This window comes from Carlito syrichta, unplaced genomic scaffold, assembly GCF_000164805.1.
Source record: "Carlito syrichta isolate Samal-C Ts95f unplaced genomic scaffold, Tarsius_syrichta-2.0.1 Scaffold305319, whole genome shotgun sequence".
Classification (NCBI taxonomy): Eukaryota; Metazoa; Chordata; class Mammalia; order Primates; family Tarsiidae; genus Carlito; species Carlito syrichta.
The window spans coordinates 392,634-407,113 of NW_007249415.1; the positions used below are offsets into that span (position 1 = coordinate 392,634).

The 14,480-nt window shown below is 50.8% G+C and overlaps 1 protein-coding gene across 3 annotated transcripts in view; it reads left to right on the forward strand.

The window, feature by feature from the left end:
• The first annotated feature begins 14,304 nt into the window (after positions 1 to 14,304).
• FAM207A (family with sequence similarity 207 member A) overlaps positions 14,305 to 14,480 on the forward strand; it is a 42,862-nt gene continuing 42,686 nt past the window's right edge. For all 3 annotated transcript variants that reach the window (XM_008061566.1, XM_021714186.1, XM_008061567.1), the window contains exon 1: positions 14,305 to 14,458. In XM_008061566.1, the coding sequence (XP_008059757.1) occupies positions 14,321 to 14,458 (138 nt within the window). In that variant the 5' untranslated portion in view covers positions 14,305 to 14,320. The remainder of the gene's footprint in view (positions 14,459 to 14,480) is intronic.

Below are 14,480 nucleotides of genomic sequence, written 5' to 3' on the forward strand. Positions count from 1 at the left end.
CATCGCTCCTGGCTAATTGTTTGACTTTTTGTAGAGAGAGGTATCACTATGTTGCCTGGGCTGGTCTCAAACTCCTGGGCTCAAGCAATCCTCTCATCTCTGCCTCCCAAAGTGCTGGAATTATAGGTGTGAGCTTCCATGGCTGACCCAAGAAAATCTCAAGAACCTGTAAGAGGAAAGATAATTGACAGATGCTAACTCTGAGATGATCCAAATGTTAAGATGGCCACACAGAGTGTTTAAATCAGTTATTATAAGCATGCTTCATGACTTCATGAATCAAGGACAAGTACTTTTGACACAAATGCAAAGGCAGAGATTCTTGGCAAAAATATAGATGCTATAAAAAACCTAAACAAGTATTAAACATTAAAAACACAATAACATAAATAAAAAATTTACTGAATGGGCCAAATAGGAGAATGGTGAAGACAGAGGAAAGAGTAAGTGAACTTGAAGGCTGTTAGAAATTATTCAATATGAATGACAGAAAGGAAAAAAATTGACAAAAAAGAACAGAGTCTTAGGTACTTGTAGAATGATATCAAGAGTTACAGCACTGGTGTCATCTGAGTCCCAGAAGGAGAGGAGTAAAATGTTGGCACAGAAAAAAATATTTAAAGAAATAATGGCTGAAAACTCCCCAAATTTGGTAAAAATACATACTTGGACATTCAAGAAGCTCAGTGAACCTCAAAAATGGTAAACTCAAAGAAAGCCAAGCTTATACATACTATGCTAAGACTGATGAGAACCAAAGATTAAAAATGTCTGGAAATCATCAGCAAAAAATGACACCTGACATAGACAGGAACACCCATTTGAACTGCCAATTTCTCATCAGAAACCATGGAGGCCAGAAGACAATGGAATGACATTTTTTAAGTGCTCAAGAGAAAGTACTTTCAACCCAGAATTTTATATCCAGCAAAAGTGTTCCTCATGAAAGAAGAAAAAGCATAAGCATTTTCAAATGAAGAGAAATAAAGAACATTAGACCCTAGCAGACATGTTCTAAAAGAAATCTCAGGCAGAAAGGAAATGATGCCAGAGGGAAACTTGGGAACTTAAGAATGAAGAAAGAGCAGCAGAATGGTAAATATCTGGGTAAATCAAATGGACTACTTTTCTCCTCTTAAGCTCTCAAATACTTTGAGAGCAGAAGTTAAAGCACTGTCCGGCAGGGTTTTCAATGTATGTGTAGACGTAAATATGTGACAACTACAGTAGAGTGGGAGGATAGTGAAGGAGCCTCATGTGGGTGGCAGCTGGAATAGGGTGACATCAGGAGAGGACACCGGGGAGGCACAGCTTGTGGACCTGAGTGTAAGATCCAGTAATAGATGTACAGATGGCCTCAGGAAGAGGAGACCAGAGAGGCTGGTGTGGGGGAGGCCCTGGAGAACTGGCAGAGCAATGACCTTTTTGTGAGGGGGGGTACTCAGACCTCCATTCCAGCGACTCTCTCAGCTCTTATCTTATTTATCCCCCTTCATGTGCCTGTCTGTTACACAAACCTGGAAGTCAGAGGCCATGCATACTTTCCTTTGTGGGCTAGACCAGCAAGTTCTTGGCATGTTCATGTAAATTTTCAGGCGTGGCCACTCAGAGTAAAACTCACAGGCTAGATGGGACCTGGGTAGGGGGGTGCTGCCCAGCACTCTTGCTTCTTAAGGGGGAAGTGGTATCCACAGAGGAAGTGTTGCAGCACTAGCATTGTGGGGGCCAAGGTGGGTCAGTTCCCAGGTCCCTGTCAGCTGTGCAGCACCAGTGAAGGGTCAGTGTGGATCCCAAGGTAGGAGTGAGGAGTCCATCCCTAGGAGCTGATTAAAACTGCCTATATAAGATTAATATCAAGCCATGGGGTAGAAGAGACCTGAGTCCTGAAAAGATGCAGCAATGGCCTGAACTCAACAAATCTGCTGTTTCTAAGTTTGATTTCACTCCAACAGAGAGTAATTATCTTCCTGTCCTGATCCCTTGGGAGGAGAGAAGCTGCCCCTCAAGGCTGATAAACACATTCTCCTTAATGGGCCTAAGACTGTCTCCTTGAGGACAAAAGCAGAGGTTGAAGGACAAGAGTGACTCCAGTCTCCAGGGATCCACCTCCCTCCTAAACTCTGTAATGGCTTACAGCCCAGGGGGTAACAGCTGATAAACTTGCTCTTTAGGTAACAACTGCTGTCAAACCTAAGAATGATATTTAGAGATATTTTTCAGACTCTGATGGACCCAAGGCTCCACCAGAACCCAGAATATATACCAGGAAGCTGGCTCCACCTGTCCTGTGATGTCCCCTCCCAGAAATTGGCTCAGTGACAGGAAGACAGTTTTGACACCCTCCACAACACCATCAACCAATCAGCAGTCCCTAGTCCCCTGCCCACTAAATTCCCTTTAAAAAACCCATCCTCTGAGTTCTTGGGGAAGCAGATTTAAGAAATACCTCCCATCCTCCTCGTCCAGCAGCTTTGCAATATTAAATTCTTTCTCTACTATAGTGGGTGGGTTTTGTTTTTTCTGGGCAGTGGTCATAAGAACTCGGCTAGACTGTAACATTCAGTGTGTTTCTGGAATAAAAATGGAAGAAACAAGCAGCACATGTGGGTACAGTTGCTCATGAATTCACATCTGCTTCGTCATATAACCAGGTTCTGAAGCTAGAGATGAGTGAGCAGGATTGGAGCGGATTCTGGGAAGGATCTTTTTCTTAAATCAGTGCAGAAATTCCATTTACAGTCTCTTTACTGATGCCCTCCAGACAACCGATGTCATCAGGTGTTAGTTGAGGCTCTCCCTGTGCCGGCCCTGCTCAGAGCTGGGAGCCCAGAGACTGCACTACCTTGTGCCCCAGAACACATGGGCTAGCTCAGGAGACAAGTGTGCCAGCCATCAGCTGTGACTCAGGGCAGATGAGCAAGGAGATCTAGGTGTGGGGCAGCCAGAAGAGCAGAGCAAGGGGGAGAAATTCCAGAGACTGGGGGCCATTCTCATGCCCTTCTGTCCTGGACACTGATCTGTGCCTCCCCAGACTCTCTTCTCCCAGCCTCTGCCCCCATAACATGCAGCACCAAGGTGTGGGAAGAGTGTTTTTCTGTGGCAGATGGGATCCTGGAAGGTTCCACAAGGAGATCTCATGGGAGCAGGGTTTGAAGGCTAAGGATGTTAAGGATGAGAGTGTGAGGCTGGGGCTCCAGGTCACTTCACAGGCCTGCTCAGGGGAGCTGTGACATTTGGGCTGATGCTGAGGGAAAGCTGAAAGTCGGGCTAGTGGTGAGGATGGTGAATGAAGACAAACTTGGCACCCTCCAAGGAAGTGGCTGAGGTCCAGCCAGAGAAGAAAGGCCACCATTGCTAAGAGGTAGGGTCTTCACCTCCACGGGGAGTACCTGCATGGAACATGGTGGTAGCACCCAGCCAGGCTTCTCCCTCTTGGGAGTCACTCCTCTCTCTGCCATCTGCCCTCCCAAGCTGCCTACAAATTTTCTCTCCAGTCCAACTCCTGTCTCCTCCTGACCCTCCCCCATCTTGGTGTTTTTCTTCTTTCTAACTTCTTCTGACCAGTGACTTCCTTTTGCAGTGTTGATTCGGCTCCCTTTGTGGGTGAGGACTGGGCAGGGGTGAGGCAGGAGGCAGAGCTGACAGGGGAGGAGGTGACACATGCTCTGGAGGGGAGTGTGGAAGGGACACAGGAAATGGGGACGGGGACGGGTGTCCTAAGAGGGCTCAAAAAATGTCTTTCTCACCGGATCCCCCACAGACCTACATAGACAGACCCCCAGCCAGGGTGCAGTAGAGATCCCCAGGTGGCATCCAGGCTATCTAGCTGTAGGGGCAGCCAGGTAAGCGTGGGAAGGAAGGAAGGACTGGAGAGGCTGGGGTCTGCTTTCCCTCCCCCAGCCTGAGCCCCAGTTCAATTTCCCATTCAGCCACCTCCCCAACACACAGTTTCTTCCTCCTTGGCCTTCCTCTTTGTGACTTCCTCCTTGTGGGTAAAAGCTGAGGGGGTGGCATTCTCACTCCCCTGACTCACTCAAAGGGAGATGTCAGAGCACCTCAGAAGGCGCTGCCAGACACCTACTCACATCTCATCCCAGCCCAGGGGACAGATGGACAGAAAACCTTGACCACTAAGGAGTTATGCTGAGTAGCACCTTTCAGAGCTCTTGGGGGTGGGAAGCCAGCTCAAAGTTTGAAGAAGACTGAGCAAAGAAAAAGTTAAGCAATGATCAACACTGGGGGAAAACCAGACAGTTGTACAAGCAGGAAAATGTAAATATAGTAGGTCCTCATGGCTAGCCAGTGAACAACATTTGCATGACTAGAATAACAAAAGTTCTAAGGACAATTAAAAATAAAACTTGGTATGCCCTATGGTGGGGTAGGGGAGGAGGGAAGAACTAATGTCCTCATCTACCAGATTAAGCCTGTGGCTCTTTCTGAACCATTCGAATCTGCTTCCTCTGTTCACCACGAGGGTCAGGCTGACCTGTAGAGGCACCTCGCCCTCACTCCTCTTCCTGTTTGCCCTCAGAGCATGTCACTTCCTTTCTTTCTGACACTTACCAAATTGCCATTTCCTGTTCAATTTGTGGCTTTCACCCATGCCCAAATGGAGCCGCCTCTGGGGATGTCTTTGGGGACGTGTGCCTGCAAGAAGTCTGGTTGCCTTCGTCACTCTGGGCTCCTGTGATTTAGTTTCCACAGGTACTTTCTAAGCTCAGGGTCCCTAAGCTTCAGTCAAACCTAATTACCTGCTCCGTCCCTGAATAAACCTGTGTTGCCCCTGAACCCTCCCCCTCCTGCCCATTTTCCAAAGGGTCCAACCCAAATGCTATCTGTGCATGTGACCCCCTTCACCCCTGTTTTGTCCCTAACTAGTGGGGAGCTGTCCCTTCCAGGCCCCACTGTGGAAGATGAAGGCCTCAGCCACCTCCAGGTGTCAGCCTCACTGGCCCTTGTTGCCCTCACTCTGAAGTAGGAGGTGGTCACCATGCTGAGGTCATTTGAGTGTGAGGGTGTGAGCCAGGCTGCACAGGACACAGAACGGTGCCTGGCACAGAAGAAGTGTTTGGTAAACATCAGCAGTGACACTTCCACTAGGGCAGAGGTGAGGTGGGCAAATTCTTTTGTGGAGGAAAGACAGTATGTGTTTTAGGCCTTGGTGGCCACATGGTCTCTGCCATGACTTCTCAACTCTGCAGTGGTAGCAGCAAAACAGCCCTAAACCATCCATAAGTGAATGAGTATGTCTGGGTTCCAATAAAACTTTATTTATAAAAACAGCTGGAGGACAAGTCTGTGGGCTGAAGTTCACAGATCTTTGCTCTAGACCAGTGATTCTCTGGAGAGGAAAGGGTATGGGGAGTAAGGACACTTTATGGGGAGGAGGATGTACACAGAAACATGGAAATGGTGAGGACATGGAGGAGGACAGAGAGGTGGGAACAGGCTTAGAGACTTTGAACACTGATGCCAGACCCTAGGTCTTTCTCTACAACCTCCTCTCTTAGCCTCTCCCTCCAGGTTCAAGACTCCCTCTCACCCTCCAAGGGGACTAAAGCTCCCCCTCTGGCTTCTCAGTTCCCACTGGAAACCCTGAGGGGTGGGAGTTCCAGCCTCTGCCCCTCGAAGTCAGCATGACCAGGTAGGTGCCTTTTTTCCCTGCCTCCTCCCTTCTTCCCACCTGCCAGCCCCCACACTGGTTCTGGGCTCCAATTCAGACATAGCCTCTCAGCCCAGAAGGACCTGACCAGAAAGACCTCACCATCAGGAAGACCTGCAGGCTGGAGAGTAGCCTCCCTTCACCCCTTCTGATGTTTTCTTTCTCACTGAAACAGCAGCAGCCTGCCCAGTGGAGGCCTTCAGGGGCCCCGCTGGCTTCTCACAAACAGCAGAGCTCTGCAGGACATGGCCCACACTGCGGAGCTCCAGTACCCCAGGCAGGTCCTGAAAGGCACCTTTTTCCATTTGTAAGATGGAGGGAAAGGTCTGCCTCTCAGGGACAGCAGATGGGGTGTTGGAACAGCAGAACTCAGGTGTGTGGGGCAGGGTGGGGACCAGGCTCAGTGGACTGGTAAATGAGGCATAGGAGGAAGAGAAGGTGGATGCAGATGAGGAGGACTTCCTCCTGAGGGTACCCAGCAGAGTGGGGTGAGGCTGAGGTCAATGGGCCTCAAGCAGGGGAGGATATTTATTCTGACCTGGTGTGACCCCATCCAGGCAGGAGTGACTTTGTGAGGGTCACTGGGCTGGACTGACAGGCTGGCTGAACCCTTTCACTCTTTAGGGAGACAAGTTTAAAAAGCCTGCCTGGGGGGTAGTGGGGAGACCAGAGGTCACTAGACTCTGGTCACCTGCACTGTGCTGCGCCTCTGGGCAGTGGGGCCAAGGAGGCTGTCATTCTTTTAATTGGTTCCCTGCACTTTCCAAGCTGTCTATGGTAGTTATGCATTAATTTTATAGTCAGAAAAAGATGTTATTATGAATCAAGTTAAAGGGGCTCCAAACACAAACAGAAGGACCAGACCCCAGAAGGCTGCCCCTCTCTGGCTGGGGGTGGGGGTGGGGATGAAAGGAAAGGAAAGTTGAAAGCACTGGTGCCCGTTCTGGTACTCCCAAAGGGCGAAGTCGCCAAGGCCTCCAGGGGCAGCTGTGCTGAGGGTACCGCCATCACCTACCCCAGCCGCCCCCGCGCTGGTGGAAACCGCGGCTTGGGCAACCTCCTCCAGGGACCTTCCTCCGCCCTAGCTCCCAGCACGACTTCCTATACACGGAGCCCAAGGGGATCCCAGCATGAGCCGTACATTATATTTTCATCCCAAGAGTTTCCGAATACGGGAGCAACAGCCCCAGGTCGCTGGCACCTGCACTTCCGGTAGCATCCCTGGGCGCCGACAGGTGGCTGAGCGCAGCGCACGCAGTGGCAGGCTTCATCGTCTCAGAGCCCAGGGGAGGCTGCCGCTCCTGGAAACTTGTGGAAACGTTGCGGTTCCAGAGATGCCCAGGCCATGAACAGCACCGCAGATACCCAGATGGTTCTTCTAAACCCAGACATCCCCTAATCAGAGCCAAATGCCGCAGGGCGGAGGCCGCCCGAACCCAGCTGTTCCCTCATAGTTCAGTGCTCCAAGTCACCGCAGGGCCAAGACTTGGGGACCCCCAGGATGAAGCCGACACCGTAGGGCAGTGCGACTGGGAGGCAGCTGTATCCAGGTGCCACGGTGTCCACCCGGCCCAGGTGGCCCTGGTCCCCCGGCGGGCAACCGCTCACCTTCACCACGCAGTGGGCCTTGGGGAACTGCCTGGATGTGGCTGATGTCCCTCGCAGAACCAGGCCTGGCAGAGGCTGTACGACGGAACTTTGCTCCTGCCTCAGTCTCCCAGTCCGTAGCCCTGAGGGTGGAGCCCACTGCACACCAAGGCAGGAGCAGGTCTGAGCAGCGCACCCCTGAGTGCTGAGCCTCCTTCACAGAGCCACCTCCTCCCTGCGAGGTGGGTGCCAAAGAAGGGCACAGGGGAGGGCGGAGCCTCCTCCCCTCCCCTGCTGCCCCAACTCTCTGGGCGAAGCAGAAAGGGCCGGGTTCACTCAGGACTTCAGCCCCACTAGGCTCAGGTGACCCGAGGATATGGACCTAGCCAGTGCACCCACCCTCTGCCTGCTGTGGGGCACCTTGCCCGGTGCCCACTCTGACACCCAATGACAAACATTGACACCCCGACCCTATACTCTAGCCCCTGTTCTTTGCCCCCACACTCTGTTTCACATGCTCCCTACCAGCACTGGACCCCTGGAATCCACTAAACCTGTGCTGCCAGCAGGACTGCCTGTGGCTGCACCCCCCATGGCAGCTCCATCTAGATGGGGAAACTGGGGCTCAGGCAATGCACACATTGCCCAAGTCACCTGCATGGGAGGCAGAGCACCCTTCAAGTCTGGCAACTGCTGTGAAACATAAGGGGAGCTTCCTTCCCCTGTAAGGGCTGGGCCAGAGACTGGCACTCAGGCATAGAGGGAAGGGAGGACAGAGGGGAGGGAGAGATAGTTGCTGGGTGGAAAGTGGAGGCTGAAAGGGGCTTATCTGGAGCCCAATCTGCTGTGCTAAGTGCTGCACTCAGGGGCCTTGTGGTGACCTCCATGACCACAAGGAGGAATTCCTGGTTTCCCACATGTAAGGGGCATTGACTGGCCTGGCGGTGTCCATGCTTCAGTGGCTGCCAGAGCTGGAGGGGAGGCATGTGCTGGTGTCAGCCCCAGGTGGGCAAGTGGCCTTCAGCCCTAATATACAATGGGTGAGCTTAGGACCTGGAGCAGGGTCTGGTGTTCCCCAGGGCCCAGTGGGCAGGGACCGTGGCAAGGTGAGGGTTGGCAGCCAGTCTCTCCTGGGAGCAACACTGAGTCAGGAACCTCAGGCCCCCAAATGAGAAGCAGAGGTCTTGGTAGGACTTGCCTCCAAAAGTGCTGACAGTCTGGGTGCAGGAAGCCTATGGGGGACTCTTCTGTCCCTGTGCTCATCCCCCAGGCCTTTGGCTCTGGAGAAACCTCAGGTGACGCCAGGATAGGTCAGAGAAAGAGCCCAAAGAAGGCACTCTTGCGCCCCCGCCAGGCTTCCGTGACAGCCTGTTATCAGGCCCCCGGCTCTATCACAAAGAGGGAATTGTAGGGGATGGAGAGCAAATGATGACAGACCCACAGAGGATGGACAAGACTGATGGAAGATGGGAAGACCCACAGAGGATGGACAGGACTGATGGAAGGTGGGTGACTTCCCGGGAGGTCAAGGCTGGGGCTAGCCCTTCAGGGTCATGGCCTGGGAGCCCTCTGGGGAGATGAGGGGTGTTGAGTAGAGAGAGTCACATCTGGTTCTGGTAGAGAAGGGGCTGTAAAGAGCAGAAGCCAGAGACCAGTGAGGGGGGCACAGGGTGGGGGACTGGGAGGTGGCTGAGGGGACTGCCTGAGGTTGGGGTGCATGTGACAGGGAGGGGGCAGCAAGGGGTTGGCATGGGCAGGTGCAAGGGAAGGTGTGTTTATGCTGAAGGGGAACATGCTACCTGGGGATGGGGACCAAGACTTCCATTTGGAGATCTCTAGGAAAGTTTCAGGTGGAGACAGAGGCTGGGCTGCAAATGAAAACATCAGAGTCGCCGAGTGTGAGTGAAAGACAGGAGAAGCCCACCAAGGGGGATGGTGGGACAGAGAGGGACAGAGACCCAGAGCCAGTGTTTTAAAAAAGGAGACACATTTGGCTGTATCCAGCATCATTTTCCCTTTGTGGAGAGAGCATGGGTGTCCAGAAGAGCAACCCTGAAGTCAAGGCCATCTTGCCCAGTTCTGGCCTGTGCCAAGGTGACATTTGGGACAGGCAGGGGAGCATGTCCTCCAGCTGGCCTGAGCCAGGTCTCCCTTTCACAGACCTGAGACCCCTAGAGACCTCAGAAGCAGCTCATATGTTGGGTGAAGTGCCTCAGCTCAGATGCTGGAGCCACTGGACAGAGCTGCTTCTAGAATCCCAGGTCTCAGCCCTGACACCGGGAACCCTGGACAGAACTACTTCTGGAATTCGGGTCTCAGCTGTGACATTGAGGATACTGGGTAGAACTGCTTCTGAAATCCAGGTCTTAGCGCCAGCTTGTGTGAGGGGGATATTCCCCTAGGCAGCTGCGCTGTTACCACCCAAGCAGTGTGGCCACTATGCCCTCACTGTGTCCTGGCTTAGCTCCACATTCTCAGGTGTCTCTCATGGCCTTTCACGGCATCCCCTTAAAGGAGTTGAAGGTGCCACAGGGTAAGTGGGGACATGATGGGGGGGGCAGCCTTCTCCACACTCCAGAACCTTCCAGAAGTTCTGCCACTCTCACTCACAGCTGGGACAAAGGGTTTGGTGTTTCTAGGGGTGGGACCACTGCTGATTTCTATCAGGATAAACTGGGTTCTCCTTGGCACCCCAGTCCAGGTCTCCTTTGGAGGGAAAGGCAGCCAGGCTGACCCTTCCACTGACCTTGTCTGGCAGGCATGAGTCACACACCCTCCCTTACCGGCAGGCACTGACAGCTAGGCAGCTCATGCAGAGTGAGTTGCTAGTCTGAGAGTCAGCCCCTGGGGTTCTCTTCCAGGGATATTTTTCTCTGGCCTCAGTCTTTCTCTCTCATTCCTAATTGGCTTCCTCTGCCCAGCATGGGTTGACACCCCCCTTCACCCCATCCAGTCACAGTGGCTAAGCAGAGGGGCAGGCTGGAACTAGGCATAAGAAGAAATTTGGCTCTTTAGGGCCCCTTTCTTGGGTGGGGCCATCCCCAGGGAAGAGGGGTGAGAGCACCCCATAGCTGCCCACTGCAGTAAGAACTGGCACCACTGAGAGTGGGTGGCTAACATCCCACCTGAGAGGGCAGCTTGGTGGTTGCTCTTCCTCCTTTGAGTTTTTTTCTCTATCTTTCCTTACCACCACCAAGAAGTCACTGAGTTTTCCAGGGCAAACCAGGGGCTGGATCTTCAAAGAACGACTGGGTTTTAGGGTCAGTTCAGGTAACACCATCAAAGATCAGCAAAGCTAGACACTAACAGCAGTGGAAACAATGTTATTCCATAACTAACATGGCCAGGAGATAGCTGAGCTCCATTAGGTGTACGCAGAGATGTCTGGTACTTCAAGGGGAGAACAAAGCACCAAAAGTGTTGTCACTTCTTTGAGTTTTCATTTCCTTATGAGGCTCCTATCACATACAACTTATAAAATTGGTATGCATTTCCTGTTAATCTGTTTTATGTCAACTTAATTCTTAGGCCCAGTCAGAATCCTAAGAGAATGGAGGTAGGGATTTGCCCTCCCTAAAGTATCATGTACATGTATAACTTTTTTAAAAAGAAAATTTAAATTAATTAATTAGTTTTCAACATAGTTCCTTGTTGGTGAGGACTGCTCTGCAGCCCCATCCCATATTTTCCTTTTCTTTTATTTTTGTCCCCTTCTTTTCTTTTCCTTCTCTCTCTCTCTCTCTCTCTCTCTCTCTCTCTCTCTCTCTCTTTCTCTTTCTTTCTTTAGATACAGAGTCTTGCTATGTTGCCCAGGCTGGTCTCAAACTCCTGGGTTCAAGTGATCTTCCTGCCTAGGACTCCCAAAGTGCTGTGATTACAGGCATGAGCCACCATACTTGGCCAGAACTGCTTCCTTTGAAGCTTCTTCTGTATAGGTAGAGATGTATCTTTGTCTTTGTCTTAGTCTGTTCTGTGCTGCTACAACAGAATACCAGAGACTGAATAACTAAGTAACAAACAGAAATTTATTGGCTTATGGTTTGGGAGGCTGAGACATGTGAGATCAAGGTGCTGGCATCTTTCAAGGGCCTACTTGCTGTGTCATTTCATGTTGGAAGGACAAAGAGGGCAAGAGAGAGCCACAAGGGACTGAACTCATCCCTTTATAAAGAACCTCTGATAACAAATCCACTCCCACGATAACGGCATCAATTCATTCATGAAGGCAGAGCCCTCATGACCTAATCACCTCTTAAAGGTCCCACATCTTAATACTGTTACAATGACAACTAAATTTCAACCATGCATTTGGGAGGAGACAGTCAAACCATATAGTCTCAAATACAGGGTTGGCAGTATTTAAAAAGAATATGATCTTTAAAAACAGGCATAATCTCATGAGGCAAATTTAGACGGGAAGGGTTATTAACAGATAATGTGATCCAGGGTGCTAAAACTCACCTATATCCAAGGTACATAAAGATGAGTACTTTCACCTCAAGAGTCCACTTGGCTCAGATGCTGAAGGTATCCTTCAGATACTGAAGGAATTATTTTTCTTTTCTTTTCTTTTCTTTTTTTGTTCAAAGTCTTACTCTGTCACCCAGGCTGTAGTGCAGTGGCACACTCATGGCTACCATAGCCTTGACCTGCTGGGCTAAGGCAATCCTTCTGCCTCAGTCTTCCAAGTAGAAGTACAGGTGCATGCCACCACACCAAGCTAATTTTTTTTTTATTTAGTGTAGAGATGAGGCCTTGCAAAGTTGCCCAGGCTGGTCTTGAATCCCTGGCCTCAGGCAGTCCTCTCATCTTGAACTCACAAGGTGCTGGGAATACAGGCATGAGCCATCACACCCAGTCACCTTGAAGAGCTTCTTAACATGGTAGACTCTCAGCTCGATACTGTATATTTTTCATCTCTGGGATTTTCATGGCCAACATCATTCCTGTGTACACTGGTTGAGAACAAGTCTAGTTGAAGAGAAAATAAAGACTTGGGAACACTCAATAAATCTTTGCATATATAAGTAGGCACAACTTCAAGCCAGTTGTGCAGCCTAAATCATAAAGTCTATCATTGTGGGCAGTGAGAAGCCTGTATAGTCATCTGTCCAATCTCCCAGCTGGGCAAGAAACTTTGTGTCCTTTCTAAGAGGTGGTACCCAGCTCTGCCCTGACCAACTATTCCTCTTCAATGCCTATTGTGTGGGTGACTTTTCACTGTGGATCCTGAACTAGGCTGATTCCTGGACAGGAGAGGGCTTGTGCCCAACCTGGGGGAGAAAGGCAGAGGTGTGGCCATGCCCCTGGCTAAGCCTGGACTCAGCAGCTTTCCTTTGTGGCCCCCAACCATGGCCTGTTTTTTTCTTTCTATATTTTTTTCTAGATGTGTTAGCTTTTTGTACCCCAAGAGAACAATGGCTTCTTGGGGACAGGAGAACACACCTTTACCTGTAGACTTGTTTCCCTAATCCACCCTACTACACTGGGCATGGAAAACACATTGTGCAAGAAAGAGGTCAGAATAGCAGGACTCCGACTGCAGCAAGTTATTTCACCACATTCTTTCCCATTTTAATGGATGAGATATATCCAATTTCAAGAAATTTCTCTGAGGATTAAATGCAGAAGTGTTAAAAAAAAAAAAAGATTGAGGCTGGGCACAGTGGCTAATGCTTATAAGCCCCGGGCTTTGGGATGCCAGGAGTTTGAGACCAGCCTGGGGAGCATAGGGAGACCCTGTCGCCACAAACACTTTTTTTTTTGAGTTGGAGTCTCACTCTGTTGCCCAGACTGGAGTGCAGTGGCACGTTCCCAGCCACCGCAGCCTCGACCTGCTGGGCTCTGGCGATCCTTCTGCCTCAACCTTCCAAGTTGCTGGAACTACAGGCATGCGCTACCATGCCCAGCTAATTTTTGATTTATTGTAGAGATGAGGTCTCACCAAGTTGTAGAGATGAGGTCTCACCCGCAGGCTTAGGCAATCCACTCACCTCAGCCTCCCAAAACGCAGGATGACAGGCTGAACCACCGAGCCTGGCTCACAAACACACTTTTAAAAAGAAAAGATTGTCATGAAGTTGAGGTTCATCCTCTCCATCCCAACTTCAGATCCAACCGATGCCAAGTGGGGTACTGCACAAAACTTGTTGATTATTTGATTTAATCCTAAAATGAATTTGAGAGCGGCCAGCAAAGTTTTCAAACAAAGTTTATTAGAGAAAGAGGAGGGGAAAGATAGAGGGACATGGCAGAGCTGGCATGGAAGAGAGAGAAACGTGCTTTTTGCTTTGGACAAAAGTTCTGATATATCTTCACAACGACAGATATGCTAAAGAGGGCAGAGCACAGGTAATTAACTGTTGCTCAGAGAGATTGACATCTCTTGGCTTTTGAAGGGAGGATTGGACGGTCTTTTCCAGGGTGACTTGTCAGACTTCTCGAGACACAAATTAATTAGCTAGAAGGTGGTCTTATTATCATTTTTGATTCACGGTCTGGGAACCACCTTGATGTAGTTTTCCTTTGGCCAGACTGGGAGGTGGGGAGGTGTGTGTGAACTGGGAGACCACATTGAATTCACATTCCTGCTCTCAGGGCAGTTCAAGATTGCTGACAGGATGCCTGGACGCTTTCTAAAACCTGCCTACGGGAAATTTATCTATCTATGCCTAACCTGTAGTAGCTACCTTGCCTCAAAACCATGCCTGTCTGGTACTCACATTTCTAGACAAATGCACTATTTTTCGCAGTGTACACCACCCTAGTCCCGGGAGCGTTCCCTTCCTCCGGGGCCTTGTTGAATGTCAAGCGTCGCGTACTGAACACATCCGTGTATTTCCAACGTGCTTGGCTCCAGCCCAGCTCTGTACTCATTCCCCAAATCCCAAGGAGGCTGGCGTGACTTGTGTCAGTTCCGGCACTTCCGGTGCCTGCGGACGGAGATCGGATCCTGGCAGCGGCGGCTCCTGTTTCCTCCGAGTGACGAGAGCGAGGGACCAGCTTCCGGTAGGCTTTTCCGCTAGTGCGCCGGGCATCAGTGTCGGCTGGAGGTTTCCTCCTGGGGAAATGGGGAAGGTGAGGGGCCTGCGCGCTCGCGTGCACCAAGCTGCCGTGAGGCTCAAGGGGGAGGCCGCGCCCAGCCCCTCGCCCTCTGCCCAGGAGGGGGCCCCTCTACAGGCCTCGGCAGGCGGCCCTGGGGAAAAGGTAAATTTAGGCGGGGGGGGGG